The sequence below is a fragment of the Moschus berezovskii genome, chromosome 14 (genome assembly GCF_049115385.1).
Source record: "Moschus berezovskii isolate FMDL1 chromosome 14, NW_MosBer_1.0, whole genome shotgun sequence".
NCBI lineage: Eukaryota > Metazoa > Chordata > Mammalia > Artiodactyla > Moschidae > Moschus > Moschus berezovskii.
The window spans coordinates 36,356,742-36,377,733 of record NC_142473.1 but is presented as its reverse complement, the minus strand read 5'-3'; the positions used below and the strand labels follow the sequence as shown (position 1 = coordinate 36,377,733).

General features: G+C 42.8%; 1 protein-coding gene across 2 annotated transcripts in view; it reads right to left on the bottom strand.

The window, feature by feature from the left end:
* SORL1 (sortilin related receptor 1) overlaps positions 1-20,992 on the bottom strand; it is a 200,936-nt gene that overhangs the window by 120,533 nt on the left and 59,411 nt on the right. For both annotated transcript variants that reach the window (XM_088843032.1, XM_055423238.2), the window contains exons 9-12: positions 16,582-16,774; positions 13,877-13,994; positions 13,592-13,665; positions 3,275-3,363 (exon numbers count right to left, since the gene is read on the bottom strand). In XM_088843032.1, coding sequence (XP_088699158.1) covers positions 3,275-3,363; positions 13,592-13,665; positions 13,877-13,994; positions 16,582-16,774 — 474 coding nt within the window. The remainder of the gene's footprint in view (positions 1-3,274; positions 3,364-13,591; positions 13,666-13,876; positions 13,995-16,581; positions 16,775-20,992) is intronic.

Below are 20,992 nucleotides of genomic sequence, written 5' to 3'. Positions count from 1 at the left end.
AAGCCTTGTCTACAAAGACCGTGTTAATGAGTTGAGGAATTCAGGCATATGATGAAAAGGTAACTAACAAATGGAGGCAGTACATGATGAATGCCAAATCAACGAGACAGCTGTTGATAAATGTCATGAGATGCGAAGCAGGGAGCCAAGGTCTTGGCTGGGGATACCAGATTTAGAAGGGTCTGAAGCCCTAGACCAGCAACAGAAGTCCAGTTGAGTCAGAAGGAGCCTCCATTCACGTGGTTTAAAGATCTGAACTAATTACAATAGGATTTTCTGCTTCTCTTCTGATGAGGTGGATAGCACACAGGTCAAAAGCAGAGCAACAGGAGAAGCAAGGGGAAAAAAAAGCTCTGTGAGCAACATACAAATGCCAGGTGGCTGCACTACACAGGTTTTGGCCCAGCTCAGACTGATATTTGGGACACATGCACCTGTCAATAGGAGGCCTGAACATATTCTCAATTTGCAAACGCGTTATTTGAACCATACCTACAGACACCTCCAAATGAGCTGGGCAAACAAAGGAACACTAGAGAGCCCATCTCCCACATGTCTACGACCCCAGAGGCACTGTTCAATGTCGGCAGCGGGCACTGTGATCTTCTGGCAGCAGGTCTCATTTCCTGATCGTGTTTTGCTGCAGCTAGCGAGCAATGACTCTGCGTTCCCTGAGCACATATGCACCGACAGATGGTGTAAGAGGACCAGAATCACGTTAACTGCTTCAGAAAAGCTAGTTTGGAATGCAAATACAGTCTGGAGAAGAGTTAAACGGGGAAAATCAGAAGTGTGTCTCTGCAGTCTGACTGCCACACACAGAATGAAATGCATTCCCAGGTGGTCAAACTACCACGGAAGTCCCCTACCATACTCCTCCCAGAGTGTCCTGGATGTCACATTGTGTACTTATGTATCTTAGCACTAGAGGATGAACTCCCTGAGAGTGGAGGAAAACATCCTATTTCTCTTTAGACACACGTCACCCAGCACCATCAGTGCTTGAGAAATGTGTGAGATGGGAATTAATAAATTAACGGATAAACAGGGACTTCCCTGGTTGCCCAGTGGTTAAGACTCCATGCTCCCAATGCAGGAGGCATGGGTTTGATCCCTGGTCAGGGAACTAAGATCTTGCATGCCACATGGCATGGCCAAAAGGAAAAAAAAAATACAAGCTACAGAAAAATTAATGGATAAATAAATGATGACATGAATGCAGGAAGCAGGTGCCCTCTGACTGTCCTCCTCTTTACAAACATCAATCTGAACGTGGACACAGCATGCTGCGTACAAAGAGGGCTTCTTCTGACTCCTGGCTCTAAAGAGCCTCTGACCAGAGCTGCATGGACCAGAGAACAGCCGGGTGAACGGCAGAATGCCAGGACTTTGTTTCTCCCTGTTTCTTGGAGGCCAGGCTGCTCAGCACAAGTCCAACTACCCTCAAGAGAAAGAAACCAGCTGTTAAGATCTCTTTTTTCAAACTGCCCACCTCTCTGTATTGCTGCTGGTCCTACTTCTAAAAGGAGTAAAGGAAAAGAAGGCTTTCTTCCTTGCATTAAATGAGATGATTATAGAAGCCCTCTCCTCCTCCTCCAGCAATCTGTCTCATGAATTCAGGCCCCATAACAAGAAGAAGTGAGAGCTAGTCTACCCCCACCTAATCTTGACAAAATTAACATTTGACACAACTCGGACAAAAGTAATATAAGAACTGGTTCTGATAACATCAGATTCAAGAAGGAAAAAGTAACTAACTCTTGACATTTTTGCTTTTCAGAGGAATGTACCACAAATAATACAGAATGTAATTTAAAGACCTGAATGCTAGTCTTGCCTGTTATGAACTAAGAGGGGATCTAGAGCAAGGTACTGTACTTTCTGAGCCTCTATTTTCTCATCTATAAAATGAAGCCATTAACCCCAAATGTCCTTTGCAGGTCTATCTTTAAAAACCCCAGAACCAAAGGTTATCAAAGTAAAAGTCACCTGGTTATCAAATAACATGCATTCCTGAAATTATTACTCATGTACTATTAATTATTATTATTACTCATTCTATGAATAACTGTCACACACAAAGCTAAGAAAGACAAATTGAAGAGCCTCCAATTAATTTTTTAGTCATTATTACCTTATATTTTATAATATAGAGCTGCACTTTTTCAAATCAATAAAATTATTTATTTTGTTCCTCTCTGAGATAGGAAGGGCGGATTTTCAGTCCCACTTTATAAACAAGAAAAGTTTAAATAATCTCCTTAGTCACAAATCATGCACTCAATAACCAGTGAAACAAATAATCCACTTATAATCACAGAGTTAAATTTCGGGAAGAACAGTATGATGTTAAAAAGCTTCATCAAAAAATCCAGAAATTAATCATACTAAGTGAAGTAAGCCAAAGAGAGAAAGATAAATATTGTATGATATCACTTATACCTAGACTCTAAAAATGATACCAACGAACTTATTTACAAGACAGAAACCGACTCATAGACACAGAGAACAAATTTATAGTTCCCAAAGCAGGAGCAGGGATAAATTAGGACTTTGGGATTAAAATACACACATTACTTTGCATAAAATAAACAACAAGGACCTACGGCATAGAACAGGCAACGATACAGTAAGTCCCCTACATACAAACCTTCGAGTTGCGAACTTTCAAAGATGCGAAAATGCACGTGGTTCCATTAAGGAACCAGAACCTGAGCCATCAACATCAGGCATGAATGAAATTGCAGCTCGCCCTCCGTCTCCTGTTGCTGACGATCCTTCAGCTCCACCATCTCCCACCTCCTCTCCCTCCTCCAGCTGGTAACTCTTCTTGCCTGTTCACTCGATGCCAGCCCCTGTATGCCAGCTGCTGTACCGCACTACTGTGCTTTTCAAGGTACTAAACTGTAAGACTTAAAATGCGGTCTTCATTTTTGTGTTTGCTTTTTATGTATTACTTGTAGGAAAAGTGTCAGAGACCTATTATAATACAGTGCTAAATAGCCGGCTGTGTTAGTTGGGTATACCGAGGCTAACTTTGCTGGACTTAGGAACAAACTGCTCTCAGAACGTGCAACTTGTTCATATGTAGGGGCCTTACTGTACTCACTATTTTATAATAACCTATAATGCAAAAGAATATAAAAAAAGAATATATATAACTTATATATATGTATATATGTATAACTGCTGCACACCTGAAACAGACATAACATTGTAAATCAATCAACTGTATTTCAATAGCATTTTTTTAAGGCTCCACGGAGACACTTACTTCAGCTCGTTGGTTTCCATGCCCTGGGCAATGGCCATGATGATGCCGCCATGGTCCCCCCATGTGTAGTAGTGAGGTCCGGGAAGAGCCTAGAGAGACAGACAGAAAGTCAGTGCTCATGCCACTGCCAGGGAGGTGGCCAGGAAGAAACAGTGAACACCTTACACACACGCACAGGCACACACACAGCAGGGATGTCACCACTTGAATACAAACCTCAATTCTCAGATCACTTCACATCCATTATCGCACCTGCTCCACACAGCCCCAGGGAGGAACAGAGCAAGAACTCACATCCCAATTTTTAAATTTCCTTTATATATACCCAGCCGCACTGGGTCTCCGGTGCTGCAGGTGGGCTTTCTCTAGGTGCGGGGGGTGGCGGGGTTGCTCTCTAGCTGTGGGGGGTGGCGGGGTTATTCTCTAGTTAAGGGGGGTAGCTGCGGGGGGTGGCGGGGTTGCTCTCTACCTGCGGGGAGTGGCGGGGTTACCCTCTACCTGTGGGGAGTGGCGGGCTTGCTCTCTAGCTGCGGGGGGTGGGCTTCTCATTGGGGTGGCATGGGGGTTCACCAGTTGTGGTGCACAGGCTTAAGTTGCCCCAAGGCATATGGAATCTTCCCAGACCAGGGACTGAACCTGGGTCCCCTGCACTGGACAGTGGATTCTTAACCAGTAGACCATCAGAGAAGTCCCAGATTTTTTTTTGCCAAATGAAAAAAACTAGAGTTTCTATTAAAAATGGCAGACTATAAACAGCAAAGGTAGGAATCAAACTCAAATCTCTGACCTTCACCAAGCTATGATTAAAAATTAACCAACTAGGGACTTCTCTGGTGGTCCAGTGGTTAAGGATCTGCCTTCCAATGCAGAGGACACAGGTTTGAACCCTGATCAGGGAACTAAGATACGACACGCTGAGGGGCAAATTATCCCATGCACCACAACTACGGAGCCTGCACACTCTAGAGCCTGTGCGCCTCAATGAGACCCAGCACAGCCCCCCAAAACACACAATTAACCGACTGGAATTCTGGTTCTACTGTGACAGAATAAGCCCACTACAGCCCATCTTTCCTACTAATTACAAATAAAAACCTTTAGACAAAACACAAAAAGACAGCTACCTGAGGATGCTGAAAACTAAACAAAATCAGGCAGCTTGTGAAGGGGACTAAAAACCTGGAGAAGCTACCCAAATGACTGAGGCTTCCTGGTACACCTCTGCCCCGAGGGAATGCCCCAGCCTAGGATACTGCATTCCCAGGCACGTGGCTAAAGTTTTATAGAAACTTTCTGCTTCAGAAGACAGGAAAATAAGCTCCTGAAGGATGGAGAGAATATAGATGGAATCCCAGAGAGGGGAGTTTGAGGAACTAAACCCTCTAATTCTGTGTATAGACTCAGACAGATTTCAGCTTGACCCCTAAGCTGTATGTGTGTGCAATAGACCCAAACCAGCACAGAAAAGACTCAGCAACCTGAACCAAGGTTTCCACAGAATGTAAGATGGAACTTACAGTCCGGATCTGAATAGGTTCATTACATGCTAAAATAAAAATTGCCACATCCTCCAGAAGATTTCATTTCGTGTCCCGGATACAATCCAAAAATCACTCAACATACATACAGATCAGGAAAATGTCTCCAATCCTCCATGGAAAAGACAATCAATGGGTGCCAAGCTCAAGACAATCCAAAGGCTGGAATTACCAAATGCTATAAACCAGTTATAACTGTGTATCATAATGTAAAGGAAAACACACCTGAAATGAGCACAAGACAAGAATTCTTCCCAGGGAAGTGGAAACTACTTTTTTTAAAAAAAAAAAAGGAAAGAATTCTAGAACAGGAAAATGAAATGTTTGAAATAGGAAAGTCACTGATGGGCTCAATGACAGAATAGAAATGACAAAGGAATTAGTAAATTCAAACATGAATATACAGGAGTAAAAATGACCTATTTTAAAGAATGTACAGAATAAAAGACTTAAAAGAGAAAAGCCCCAAAGATTTGTGGGACAAAAAGGTCTAACAGGTATAACTGGAGGCCATGATGAACAGGAGAAAGGAACCGAAGCAAAAAAAATTTTGAAAAAGTAACGGTTGAAAATTTCCCAAATTTGATGAAAGAGATAAATTTATAGATTCAAGATAAGTGTCCCCCAAAACACTAAACACAAAGAAAATTATACCTAGAAACATCATAACAAAACTGCTGAAAACCAAAGATAAGAAAACAATATCAAAGTATCTTAAGAAAAATGACATGATACATACATAAAAATGATAACCAATGAGTACAGATTTCACATCAGAAGACAGTACATCTTCAAAGCACAGAGCACCTCGGAGATACTGCAGGTTCAGTTCCAGACCACCACAAAGACACAAACCACCATGAACCAAATCACATAGTTTTTTGGTTTCTCAGTGCTTATTAAAGCTATGTCTGCACTAAACTACAGTCTAGTAAGTGTACAATAGCATTATGTCTAAATAAAACAATGTACATACTTTAATTTTAAAATGTTTTATTGCTCAATGGAGTAGAACAGAAAGCCTTAAAATAGACTCACACATATATGGCCAATTGATTTTCAAACAGGCACCAAGGCAATTCAATGGAAGAAAGAGAAGTCTTTCCAACAGGGGATACTGGACCAACTGAACGTCTATAAGGAAAAATGAGTATCAACCCTTCTCTCATACCAGATACACAAATTAATTCAAAATAGATCATAAACCTAAAGTCTAAAACTATAAAAACCTGCAAAAGAATAAATAGGGGACAAACTGCAACCGTGGAAAGGACAAACATCTCTCAGAACAACAAAGAGCATAAAACACTGAAGAAAAGAACTGATAAATTAGACTTCATCAAAAGTAAAAACATCGACTCTTCAAAAGACACCATGAAGAAAATTTTAAAAAACAAGCCAGTTCTATTTCCAGTATTTTGAGGAATCTCCACACTGTTCTCCATAGTGGCCGTACTAGTTTGCATTTCCACCAACAGTGTAAGAGGGTTCCCTTCTCTCCACACCCTCTCCAGCATTTACTGCATGTAGACTTTTGGATAGCAGCCATTCTGACTGGTGTGAAATGGTACCTCATTGTGGTTTTGATTTCCATTTCTCTGATTATGAGGGATGTTGAGCATTTTTTCATGTGTTTGTTAGCCATCTTTATGTCTTCTTTGGAGAAATGTCTGTTTAGTTCTTTCGCCCATTTTTTGATTGGGTCATTTATTTTTCTGGAATTGAGCTGCAGGAGCTGCTTGTATATTTTGAAGATTAATCCTTTATCAGTTGCTTCATTTGTTATTATTTTCTCCCATTTTGAAGGCTGTCTTTTCACCTTGCTTATAGTTTCCTTTGCTGTGCAGAAGCTTTTGATTTTAATTAGGTCCCATTTGTTTATTTTTGCTTTTATTTCCAATATTCTGGGAGGTGGGTCTTGGAGGATCCTGCTGTGATTTATGTCAGAGAGTGTTTTGCCTACGCTCTCCATATGATCCAGCAATCTCACTCCTGGGCATACACACCGAGGAAACCAGAATTGAAAGAGACACATGTACTCCAATGTTCACTGCAGCACTGTTTATAATAGTCAGGACATGGAAGGAACCTAGATGTCTATCTGCAGACGAATGGATAAGAAAGCTTTGGTACATATACACAATGGAGTATTCAGTTCAGTTCAGTCGCTCAGTCGTGTCTGACTCTTTGCGACCCCATGAATCACAGCACGTCAGGCCTCCCTGTCCATCACCAACTCCCGGAGTTCACTCAAACTCATGTCCATCGAGTTGGTGATGCCATCCAGCCATCTCATTCTCTGTTATCCCTGTCTCCTCCCTCCCCCAATCCTTCCCAGCATCAGAGTCTTTTCCAGTGAGTCAACTCTTCGCATGAGTTGGCCAAAGTATTGGAGTTTCAGCTTTAGCATCAGTCCTTCCAATGAACACCCAGGATTGATCTCCTTTAGAATGGACTGGTTGGATCTCCTTGCAGTACTCAGACATTAAAAAGAATGCATTTGAACCAGTTCTAATGAGGAGGATGAAACTAGAGCCTATTATACAGAGTGAAGTAAGCCAAAAAGAAAAACACCAATACAATATACTAACGCATTTATATGGAATTGAGAAAGATACAAATGATAACCCTGTATACGAGATAGCAAAAGAGACACAGATGTATAAAACAGTCTTTGGGACTCTGGGAGAGGGTGAGGGTGGGATGGTTTGGGAGAATGGCATTGAAACATGTATATTATCATATGTGAAACGAATCGCCAGTTTAGGGTCGATGCATGTTACAGGATGCTCGGGGCTGGTATGCAGGGATGACCCAGAGGGAGGATAAGGGGAGGAGGGAGGTGGGAGGGGGGTTCAGGAGGGGGAACTCATGTACACCCGGGGCGGATTCATGTCAATGTATGGCAAAACCAACCAATATAATATTGTAAAATAATTAGCCTCCAATTGAAAAAAATAGAAAATGATTCTCTAACATTAAAAAAAAAAAAAGCCACAGGCTGAAAAAATATTTATAACACACATAAAAAGACTTAAATGCAGAATATTTTTTTTTTTTCAGAAAAACCTCTTACAGCTCAATAAGACAACCTAATTCTTTAAAACAGGTAAAATATCTGAACAGACACTTCAAAAAAGGAGATTTTTAAATGGCCAATGAGCACATGAAAAGAAGTTCAACATCATTAGTCAAAGAAATGCCAATTAAAACTACAATGAGATATCAAATGCACTTATTAAAGTGCCTAAAATTTAAAATGCTGACCTTATCAAGTGTTGGCAAGCATCTGAAGCAATCAGAACTCACACACTGCTGGTGGAAATGTGAAATGGTACCTCCACTTTGGAATACAATTTGATATTTTAAAACAATTTGGTAATTCCTTTAAAAGTTAGACATATACCAATTAGGTTGCCCACTCTTTCCTTCCTGCAGTATCTACCCAAGAGAAATTAAATATATATGTCCACCTAAAATACACGTAATTAAATGTCTGTAACAACTACATTGTAATCAGCAGAAATGAGAACGTCCATCAACTGACAAATGGATAAAGAAATTGTGGAATATCCCCACAATGGGATACTAAGCAACAATAAATAAAGGAAAGAACCGCTGATAAATGAAACATGAAAGAACCTCAAAATCCTCACAATGAGAGCTAGCAGCCAGGCCAAAAGACTGCACAGTGTATGAGTTCATTTACACAGAATTCTAGAAAATGTTAATAATCTGGAGGGATGAGGGCAGACAGAGGGAAGAATCACAAAGGAGACAGAAAGATACTCTGGTGGGGCGATGAAGCGGTCTTACTGTGATGCGCTGGTGAAGAGGTAGCGAGGGTGATCGATTCTGATCAAATTATACACTTCAAATACGTGCAGTTTATCGTACCTCTACATGCCTCAATAAAGTTGTTGTTGTTTTTTAAGGACCTCTATGAATCTAACAGAACGTGATCCACTGGAGAAGGGGATGGCAAACCACTTCAGTATACTTGCCTTGAGAACCCCAAGAACAGTTTCAAAAGGCAAAATGATAGGATACTGAATGAGGAATTCCCCAGGTCGGTAGGTGCCCAGTATGCTACTGGAGATCAGTGGAGGAATAACTCCAGAAAGAATGAAGGGATGGAGCAAAAGCAAAACCAATACACAGTAGTGGATGTGACTGGTGATAGAAGCAAGGTCCGGTGCTGTAAAGAGCAATATTGCATAGGAACCTGGAATGTTAGGTCCATGAATCAAGGCAAATTGGAAGTGGTCAAACAGGAGATGACAAGAGTGAACGTCAACATTCTAGGAATCAGTGAACTAAAATGGACTGGAATGGGTGAATTTAACTCAGATGACCATTATATCTACTACTGTGGGCAGGAATCCCTTAGAAGAAATGGAGTAGCCATCATGGTCAACAAAAGAGTTCAAAATGCAGTACTTGGATGCAATCTTAAAAATGACAGAATGATTTCTGTTCGTTTCCAAGGCAGACCATTCAGTATTACAGTAATCCAGGCCTATGCCCCAACCAGTAATGTTGAAGAAGCCGGAGTTGAACGGTTCTATGAAGACCTACAAGACCTTTTAGAACTAACACCCAAAAAAGATGTCCTTTTCATTATAGGGGACTGGAATGAAAAAGTAGGAAGTCAAGAAACACCTGGAGTAACAGGTAAATTTGGCCTTGGAGCACAAAATGAAGCAGGGCAAAGGCTAATAGAGTTTTGCCAAGAGAACGCACTGGTCATAGCAAATACCCTCTTCTAACAACACAAGAGAAGACTCTACACATGGACATCACCAGATGGTCAACACCGAAATCAGACTGATTATATTCTTTGCAGCCAAAGATGGAGAAGCTCTAATCAGTTAGCAAATCAAGACCAGGAGCTGACTGTGGCTAAGATCATGAACTCCTTATTGCCAAATTCAGACTGAAATTGAAGAAAGTAGGGAAAACCACTAGACCATTCAGATATGACCTAAGTCAAATCCCTTATGATTATTCAGTGGAAGTGAGAAATAGATTTAAGGGACTAGATCTGATAGACGGAGTGCCAGATGAACTCTGGACGGAGGTTTGTGACATTGTACAGGAGACAGGGACCAAGACCATCCCCATGGAAATGAAATGCAAAAAAGCAAAATGGCTGTCTGAGGAAGCCTTACAAATAGCTGTGAAAAGAAGAGAAGCGAAAAGCAAAGGAGAAAAGGAAAGATATAAGCATCTGAATGCAAGTTCCAAAGAATAGCAAGGAAAGATAAGAAGGCCTTCCTCAGTGATCAACACAAATAGAGGAAAACAACAGAATAGGAAAAACAAGAGATCTTTTCAAGAAAATTAGAGATACTAAGGGAACATTTCATGCAAAGATGGTCTCGATAAAGGACAGAAATGGTATGGATCTAAGAGAAGCAGAAGATATTAAGAGGTGGCAAGAATACACAGAAGAACTGTACAAAAAAGATCTTCACGACGAAGACAATCACAATGGCGTGATCACTCACATGGAACCAGACATCTTGGAATGCGAAGTCAAGTGGGTTTTAGAGAGCATCACTACGAACAAAGCTAGTGGAGGTGATGGAATTCCAGTTGAGCTATTTCAAATCCTGAAAGATGATGTTGTGAAAGTGCTGCACTCAATATGCCAGCAAATTTGGAAAACTCAGCAGTGGCCACAGCACTGGAAAAGGTCAGTCTTCATTCCAATCCCAAAGAAAGGCAATGCCAAAGAATGCTCAAACTACTGCACAGTTGCACTCATCTCACACGCTAATAAAGTCATGCTCAAAATTCTCCAAGCCAGGCTTCAGCAATATGTGAACCGTGAACTTCCAGATGTTCAAGCAGGTTTTAGAAAAGGCAGAGGAACCAGAGATCAAATTGCCAACATCAGCTGGATCATGGAAAAACCAAGAGCGTTCCAAAAAAACATCTATTTCTGCTTCTTTGACTATGCCAAAGCCTTTGACTGTGTGGATCACAATAAACTGTGGAACATTCTGAAAGAGACAGGAATCCCAGACCACCTCACCTGCCTCTTGAGAAACCTGTATACAGGCGAGGAAGCAACAGTTAGAATTGGACATGGAACAACAGACTGGTACCAAATAGGAAAAGGAGTACGTCAAGGTTGTGTATTGTCACCCTGCTTATTTAATTTATATGCAGAGTACATCATGAGGAACGCTGGATTGTAAGAAGCACCAGCTGGAATCAAGATTGCTGGGAGAAATATCAATAACCTCAGATATGCAGATGACACCACCCTTATGGCAGAAAGTGAAGAGGAATTCAAAGGCCTCTTGATGAAAGTGAAAGAGGAGAGTGAAAAGTTTGGCTTGAAGCTCAACATTCAGAAAACGAAGATCATGGCATCTGATCCCATCACTTCATGGGAAATAGATGGGGAAACAGTGGAAACAGTGGCTGATTTTATTTTTTGGGGTCCAAAATCACTGCAGATGCTGACTGCAGCCATGAAATTAAAAGATGCTTACTCCTTGGAAGGAAAGTTATGACCAACCTAGATAGCATATTAAAAAGCAGAGACATTACTTTGCCAACCAAGGTCCATCTAGTCAAGGCTATGGTTTTTCCCGTGGTCATGTATGGATGTGAGAGTTGGACTGTGAAGAAAGCTGATCGCCGAAGAATCGATGCTTTTGAACTGTGGTGTTGGAGAAGACTCTTGAGAGTCCCTTGGACTGCAAGGAGATCCAACCAGTCCATTCTGGGGGAGATCAATCCTGGGTGTTCATTGGAAGGACTGATGCTAAAGCTGAAATTTCAATACTTTGGCCACCTCATGCAAAGAGTTGACTCACTGGAAAAGACTCTGATGCTGGGAGGGATTGGGGGCGGGAGGAGACAGGGACGACAGAGAATGAGATGGCTAGATGGCATCACCGACTCGATGGACATGAGTTTGAGTGAACTCCGGGATTTGTGATGGACAGGGAGGCCTGGCGTGCTGTGATTCATGGGGTCACAAAGAGTCGGACAGGACTGAGCGACTGAACTGAACTGATGAATCTGAGGATTTGCCCACCTAATTAGTAGTAGGAACAGAAGGGGAACAAGAATTCTAGTCATCAGTTTTCTTGGCAGCCTCTGTCAACTGCATGCCATTTCTTTCGCAGGCCACCATCACATCAATCCCCTTCACACGGTCGAGACTGTCCCTCTTAAGAGAAGGCTGCCCACGGGGACTCAGATGCCCCCTCTCACAGACATCTCAATCTTTTCATCCACTCGTTAGTTCTCTGCTAGTTCCAAAACTATGGTCCCTCGTGGGACGGCCACCTCTTGGCAGGCGGGGAGCGTGCCCGGCGGGAGGCAGTGACAGCTGCTCCCACATCAGCCAGACGACCCCACTTCCCTGCAGGAGGAACAAGACACCGCTTTCTCCCCAGAAGGAAATCGCTTACAGATGTTCAAATTCCAGATTACACCAACATCAGAAGGTACAAACCAACCACAAGCCTATCTGCAGAGAAAAGAACACCCAATTTCAAAAGGAATGTCCGGCTCCAGGGAAGAGGAAAGCCACTGCTTAATCGTTCCCTTGGGGGCGGGACGAGGATGCCCCCAAAATTCCAAATTGTTCACACGTTTTTGACTTAACCGTCTCCTTCATCCAAATACAGAATTATGTTCTCTATCATGCTGTAGAGCTGTATTTCTTTCTCCCTCCCTCTCTCTCTCTCTCACACACACACACACACGATGTCTGGGTCCTACATCTCTCAGCTGGAGGAATGGTGAGCCCTACCCCAAATGAGATAAGGTATGTGACAGGCCTCTGTAAACTGCAAAGACCCAAATAAATGTTGGGTATGGCTACTGCTTCACGTACTTATGCTATGAAAGTGCACAAGTCGCATTGCCAGGAAGGGCGCCGTGAGTATGGGAGCTGTCTACTGGCTCTGCTGACAACCCCTCAGCCATCCTGAGGTCACGCCCAGCCGGCAGGAGATCTGGGGAGGTTCTACCCCAGCAGCTCCCCATATGGGCAGCAGAGCATCGCCAACGGCAGCACCTACAGAACAAGACCAGATGCCTGTATCCCTGGTGAGGGAAAAAACACTTCTTTGTTTTACAAGTTTGGAAATTCCCTAATGTCCAAGGCTGAATTAGCATTTTGGGACTAGAGTACTAGCCCTTCAGAACCGGTATAATTGATTCCTGAGGATCCAAATTTAGTCACACGAACTTAAGGCAGACACAGCTTCCCTCCACAGCACAGAACGTGCCATAGCACAGAATGAAGTGAAGGCCCCAGTGATGGGGGGACGGGCTTGACTTAAACCTTCAATAGCACGCAAAGAAAAGTAAGTAACTAGGTTCAGACATAATACCACTACATTACAATTTGCTGATGGATTCAGCAAACCCTTACTGAGCACCCGGTGTCCATACTAGACGCTGTTAGTCCCAGGGGTAAAGAAGTGACAAAACAGACACTTCTTTATCCTCATGGAACCTGTCATCTTGGAATGTTTATACAAATTCACAGTTGTTGTTTTTTTTAAGTCTGTTTTTGATTCAAAGTAACATTTTTAGCAAAATCACGAGCCCACATTATGGATGGAGTGTGATAACAAATCAGTGCGGCTGACCCTGTGTGTGGATCTGGGTATCACTCTGAATTTCACAACCACACTTGACTTTGTGGGCCGCCCACCACAGGCCATGCATGTCCCTGACACATTAAGACACGGCCCACGTTCTCACACTAACAAGGACAGGGGTGTGGGGTGAGGGAGCTGACCTCTCGCCACCGGGCTCCAGCACTGCTGGAGATATATACGTTGGTCTTGCTCGCCAGGTTCTTCCCCACTGAACCTAAAAGGCAAGAAGAGCAATTACTCCTAAGGTCAAGAATACGTCAGTCTATAACCTGGCCCAACCAGAACTGCTGAGTTCTCTAGCCACCAGGACATCTCAGGACCACGAACAGCCAAGGGCTGTCCTAGGTGGCGGGGGTCCCTGTGCATGCGGCTGCATGTAAGCCAGCAGCTAAACCCGTCAGTGACGACAGGCAAAGTCAACTCACCGGTGGCGATGATGAGGCCGGGCGCCGACTCCTTGGACAGGATGGGCATCCTCCGTAACTGGAGGCTCAGCAGCTGGCTGAGCCGCTGGGCCAGGTGGAGGGAGCAGCCCTGGGAGAGCTGCAACACAAGTTCAGTTGCTGTTATCACGGGACATGCCCCCGAGTCTCCCTCTAAAGGCCGAGGCTTCCTGTGCCCACACTGCACTTGGCACAAAGGAAGGAGACTTGGCCCAAAGGAGACCAGAGCCACAGTCAGGCTGTCCCCACCCTCGCCCCAGATGGACACAATCATCTGAACCATGTAAATGCCACTCATGGGAGAAAACAAAAAGATACTAAGGAAAAAAGTTCCTTCTGAGACTCTCAGAGAACAACAGTTAGAAATCAGAGCTATATATAAACAGGTAATCTCAGTTCAGTTGCTCAGTCGTGTCTGACTCTTTGCGACCCCATGGACTGCAGCACGACAGGCCTTCCTGTCCATCATCAACCTACAAGGAATTACTGTAAAGCACGGAGAACTATACTTAGTGCCAAAAAGGGAAAAGAATCTAAAAGAGTATATACAGATATATATCTATGTATGTATGCTTAACTGAATCACTTTGCTGTATGCCTGAAACTAACACAACATTGTAAATCAACTATAAGTCAATGAAAATTCTGAAAGAAAGAAGTCAATGCCAACTTAAGTAGATGTGAAAGCTATCCCTCTCTCAGAGTTACCCAGCATTTCTCTCATGTCACTCAAAGAAATGAAATGATTTCACGGTACTTATTTTCTAAGTCACTAGAGATGCATTTCAAATATGATTTAAGCAACTCAGTCAGAAGGAAAACCAGGACTCAAAAGCCAGAAAGTCTTACTGATACACTTCCAGATGTACAACATATGAGATATAAACACCAAAAGATCCACATGAAATTTTTTTAAGTAGTCTGCATTTGTACAGAAAGTCTTCAGGTGTCCTCTGCAAGACTTGAAGTTATTCCAACTGGCCTCCAATACTTATGTTCAAATTTCAATAGTTCTGCAAACAAGGTCTTTTGCTATAGGATCAGGTCATGCCCAATTCTCCAGCCAGAAACTGATTCTCAAATGTTACTTAGCCTCATCTAGTATGCTAGATAGAGCATCTCTATTTGTGCTTATTTTACAGGTCAAAACTGACATGATTTGCTAGATATACTTACTTTTATAACAAAAGGATTTCTCTAATGAATATCTGTCTTAAAATAAGAAGGGGGGACCTTTACCGGCGGTCCGGTGTTTAACACTCTGCACTTCCAATGCAGGGGGCACGCATTTTGATTCCTGGTCAGGGGACTAGATCCCACATGTCACAACTAAGACTTAACACAGACAAAAAAATTAATTTTTCTAAAAGAAAAAGAAAATGGAAGTGTAGGGCATCATATAAAGCCAGGGATCACGGTCATTGACTTCTTTCCAGGACAAAGGAAGTGGCTGCTTGGGTGAATGGGAACCCTGAATGAGGCCAAATAACACATTTGAGGATCGTGAGCTTTTTAGATGAAGCCACACGTAAGGAAAATGGTAGAATCCTAAATTATATTCAGGAAAGAATTTTATAAGACATTCCTCAGAAATAATAACTTATGGCATAGGTTCCCAAACTTTCCAGGTTCCCAACACAACCAGTGTCTCAGTAAATTATTTTTATAACAGCCTCAGATCAGAAGAAATACTAATATTTGTTTTTTACCACAGTTAAGTCCAAACAACCTAATAAGTACATATCCTAATAATTTAGCAGCAGCAGTTTGAAATAATATTGTACGTGTTTATATTTAAGCTGAAAAAATCATAAAACTTTGAAAGTGAAGTCGCTCAGTCGTGTCCGACTCTTTGCGACCCTGTGGACTGTAGTCTACAGGCTCTTCCATCCTTGGGATTCTCCAGGCAAGAATACTGGAGTGGGTTGCCATTTTCTTCTCCAGGTGATCTTCCCGACCCAGGGATCAAACCCGGGTCTCCTGCATTGCAGGCAGATGCTTTAACCTCTGAGCCACCAGGGAAAATCATTTCATCCTTATATAACCACAATTACTTAATAACAGGATGTAAACACCTGCTAGGCACAGCACAGCTTCTCAAACTTCAGAATCTAAGCAGATACCACTACTACCATTTCCTAAACCAGATCGATTTTCTTACTTGCTTTTCACCATGTAAACAGCCAAGTAAGAGTCCAGCTTCACAAAGATATGTCATCCAAAGACATATAGCATGAGCTAATGTTGAAACTATGAACTAATCCAAGAGAGTAAATTCACATGGTGACCAACGGACGTCAAGTACCCTTCAAAAATTTAAAATACCCCATGGTGCCCCTATGGGCTCCATCTATGGGGTCACACAGAGTCGGACACGACTGAAGTGACTTAGCAGCAGCATGGTGCCCCTGCGAGTTCATTACAGCACCCCAAGATAACTTGGTGCAGAGTTTCAGAAGAGTAAGAGTAGAACCACAGTTATAAGTGTTTCAGGAGGGGGAACTCATGTACACCCGGGGCGGATTCATGTCAATGTATGGCAAAACCAACCAACATAATATTGTAAAATAATTAGCCTCCATAAAAAATAAATAAAAAGAAAAAAAATAAAAAATTTAAAAAAAATAAAAACTGGGTTATTTATAAAATAAAATAAAACAATCCAAACAAGAGCGCAGCATCTATACCTCACAGTTGATTTTCTCTCCATATTCGGTGAAGGCTGGGGCCTGAAGGAATTCCCAGGTCCCGCCTTTGTCAAAGGTGATAACGGATCTCATGTTCTCCTCATTCATGGAGCCACTGATGAGAGTAGCAATGTAGACCCCCTGTAACCCCTCCACTCGGTGGAAGTCAGCAAATGGTTCATTGGCAAAATACCTACAATAAGAGAAAATAAACGGTGTTATTTGCTAGGGATATTTTTATTTTAAATAACAAAATTTAACCACTTTTTAAGATTTTTTTTTAATGCGGACAATTTTTATAGACTTGATTGACTCTGTTACAACATTACTTCTGTTTTATGTTTTGGCTTTCTGGCCGCAAGCCATGTGGGATCTCAGCTCCTCAACCAGGGACTGAAACTGCACCTTCCCTGCACTAGAAGGCGAAGTCTCAACCCCTGGACCACCAAGGAAGTCCCCACAAAATTTAACCGTTTCAAAGAAGATTCACTGGCATTAAGAATCTTCCTAATGTTATGCAACCATCATCACTATGTAGTCCCAGAACATTTCCATCATTCCAAAGGGAAACCCTGTACCCATTGGTAGTCACACCCCACTTTTCCTTCCCATTCCAGATGCTGGCAATGACCGATCAGTTTCCTGTCTCTATTTGTTGCTGCTATTCACTCGCTAAATCGAGTCCAACTCTTTGTGACCCCATGGACTGCAGCATGCCAGGTTTCCCTGTCCTTCACTGTCTCCCGAGTTTGCTCAGACTCACATCCATTGAGTCAGTGATGCCATCTAGCCATCTCACCCTCTGTTGTCCCCTTCTCCTCCCGCCGTCAATCTTTCCCAGCATCAGGGTCTTTTCCAATGAGTCAGCTCTTTGTATCAGGTGGCCAAAGTATTGGAGCTTCAGCATCAGTCCTTCCAAAGAATATTCATGACTGATTTCCTTTAGGATAGACTGGTTTGATCTCCCTGAAGTCCAAGGGACTCTCAAGAGTTTTCTCCAGAACCACAGCTCGAAAGCATCAATTCTTCACCACTCAGCCTTCTTCATGGTCCAACTCTCACATCCGTACACAACTACTGGAAAAACCATAGCTTTGATTTGCCTATTCTGGATATTTGATATAAATGTAGCTATATAATATATGACTTTGTATCTGGTTACTTTCCCTTACTATAATGTTTTCAAGGTTCATCCATGTTGTATTGGTACTGTACTCCTTCCTATGGCTGAATAAACTGCCTTTTTTTTTTTAACTTTGAATGCCAAGATGCTCATCTGATCAATTACTCCTCACGTGGGGTTCATAATGATAAATATAACACAGAAAAGTTGATGTGAGAGTTCCATTTATTTCTCCACTAACGATATTGACCCCAAATCATCCAGTGAGCCTGGATAAACAGGAAACAATAAACCAAACTTCAGTTCAGTTCAGTTCAGTCGCTCAGTCGTGTCCAACTCTTTGCAACCCCATGAATCACAGCACGCCAGGCCTCCCTCTCCATCACCAACTCCCGGAGTTCACGCAAACTCATGTCCATCGAGTCGGTGATGCCTCCCAGCATCAGAGTCTTTTCCAGTGAGTCAACTCGTCACATGAGGTGGCCAAAGTACTGGAGTTTCAGCTTTACCATCAGTCCTTCCAATGAACACCCAGGATTGATCTCCTTTAGAATGGACTGGTTGGATCTCCTTGCAGTCCAAGGGACTCGCAAGAGTCTTCTCCAGCACCACAGTTCCAGATACTAATTACAGTACTGGCCTGTTCATAATAGCCAAGACATGAAAACAACCTAAATGTCCATCAACAGATGAATGTTTAGAGAAGAGTGGTACATATATACAATGGAATACTACTCAGCCATAAAAAAGGAATGAAATAATGTCATCTGCAGCAACATGGATGGACCCAGAGATGAACATAAGCGAAGTAAGTTAGAAAGAGAATGACAAATACCACTTGCATGTGGAATCTAAAATATGACACAAACAAATCTATGAAATAAAAACAGACTCACAGACATGGAAAACAGACCTGTGGCTGCTGACAGGGATGGGATAGGGAAAGATTGAGAGCTTGGGGTTAGCAGATGCAAACTACTATATGTATATAGGCTGGATAAAGAACAGAGGTCTAACTGTATAGCACAGGGAACTATAGTCAATATACTGCGAGAAACTAAAATGGAAAAGAATATGTGTGTGTGTGTGTTTGTGTGCGTGTATGTATATTAATGAATCACTCTGTCATACAGCAGAAATTAAGACAACACTGTAAATCAACTAGACTTCAATTAAAAAAAAATTATAGTGTAGTGCTGGGGCTTACAATTTAACGCAGTCGACAGAAATATAACTAAGGGGTTACACTGTCCAGATACTTACAGCTAATCAGCCAACACCTTGATCAGACAGAAGCCCATAGGATTTGTCAGGGAACAGAGCAGAAGCCTTCCCAAAGACACAGTAGATCCAACAAGGATGGCTCTGGAAACCTTGAGGTTATGCTTATTAACAGAGAAACAAAGACAAAGACCTCTCTGGCCTTAACTGCTCTGCTCAGACCCTGCAACTTCCCTGAGCAGTAGTTTTGCACTAACATGGTACACGTTCTAAGGACAGATCCCCAAGAAAGGCTAGCCACAGTTCACACGTGGCTTTTTAAAACTGGAAGCATGTCCTTTATTTGGAGAGCTCTGAGCCACCAGGCTTTATTAATTAAAGACCAAAAAAAAAAAAAACACAGAACTGCACTTTGCTGTTATCTGTCATATAAATCTGAAGCAGAAAGACTGTCTCACCAGTTCAGACAGATGCACACAGCAATGGCAGAGGCACCCCGCCTGAGAGACAGAGCCAGGTCCTCCAGAAAACACTGTGTTGAGACCAAATGTTCTGACACGTGGTTTCCTTAGTTCCGGTTTAGTTGGTTTTTGCTTGCTTCTGCAGGAATCAGCTCAGGTCTGCCCTCTATTCACACGACTCTCCGGCTTCTGATCCTATTGTGAGGGTCACCACGAGCTTCTTCCAGTTTATCTGGGAGGTCTGAGTTTCTCTCGTCTCGAGGAGCCCTGTTTCTCTCCCTGGTCTTTCTCCTGGCGTTTTATCTTTTCAATCCAAGCAGAAGCCTGTCCCCTGTACCTCCACACTCCTCCAGGCCCCAGTCCATCCTGTCATCTCTCTTAACACCTCGCACCCTGCAACCAACCAGACTCACCCAAGCATCTCTCCGCAAGAGTCTGAATCCTTCCATTTTCTCTCATTGGCTCTCACCACTTGCTTTTCCCTCTCACCAGGCAGCTCACAGGTCCCCCTCCACCACCTTCAGCGCAGAAACCCGGCAGTTCTCCTCAAAATGCCCCGCAGGCAAGCCACGTCTTCCGTCCACCCCACGTCTGTCCTTCCATCTAGACAGTGCCTCTACTCGGCACCTCTCACCAAGGTCAGGGCCACCCCTGGTAAGAATTCCTCCTCCAGGTCTCTACGTAACGAAACGCAGGTCCTTGGCTCCCACCTCCCCACTAGGCGCGAAGAACAACTCGTTTTGTCTGGCTTTCCTTTCTAAGTTAAGCCAGCCTGCCCATAGCCTGCTCACTCACACTTCTCCCGTGTCGTCACATTGAGATGGAGATGCAGATGACAAAGGTCATTTAAGTGAGCACATCTCCAGTCTCAAGATAAAAATCTGAAGAAAGAAATGAGGAAGTCAAAGAGGAAATCAGTCTATGAATCTTGATGTAAATCTATTTTCAATTTTGTAACTGGACTGCATGCTCAGGCGGGATGGGGCGGGAAATGCTGTAACTTCATAAAGGGCCATTTGCGTGGTGTCATTACAGAGGTGCCCACCCCACAGAGAGCCATGCTCTGCAGCTCTGGGCTGCCCCTCCCATCTCCATCCTGAAGAGCTGACAAATGCAGAAGTTGAGGGAACTTTGGCCAAGCTGTGACTTATTGGCCCCATAGCCAGAGTCTCTCAAAGGTGAAAAAGTATCAGCAAGGGGCCAGAAAGAGAGTGGTTCATGATTTTAATTACAAGTCAGGTGACTATCCAGATGTTGAAGCTGGATTTAGAAAAGGCAGAGGAACCAGAGATCAAATTGCCAACATCCATTGGATCATCGAAAGAACAAGAGAGTTCCAGAAAAACATCTATTTCTCCTTTATTAACTATACCAAAGTCTTTGACTGTGTGGATCACAATAAACTGTGGAAAATTCTGAAAGAGATGGGAATACCAGACCACCTGACCTGCCTCTTGAGAAACCTGTATGCAGGTCAGGAAGCAACAGTCAGAACTGGACATGCAACAACAGACTGGTTCCAAATAGGAAAAGGAGTACATCAAGGCTGTATATTGTCACCCTGCTTATTTAACTTATATGCAGAGTACATCATGAGAAATGCTGG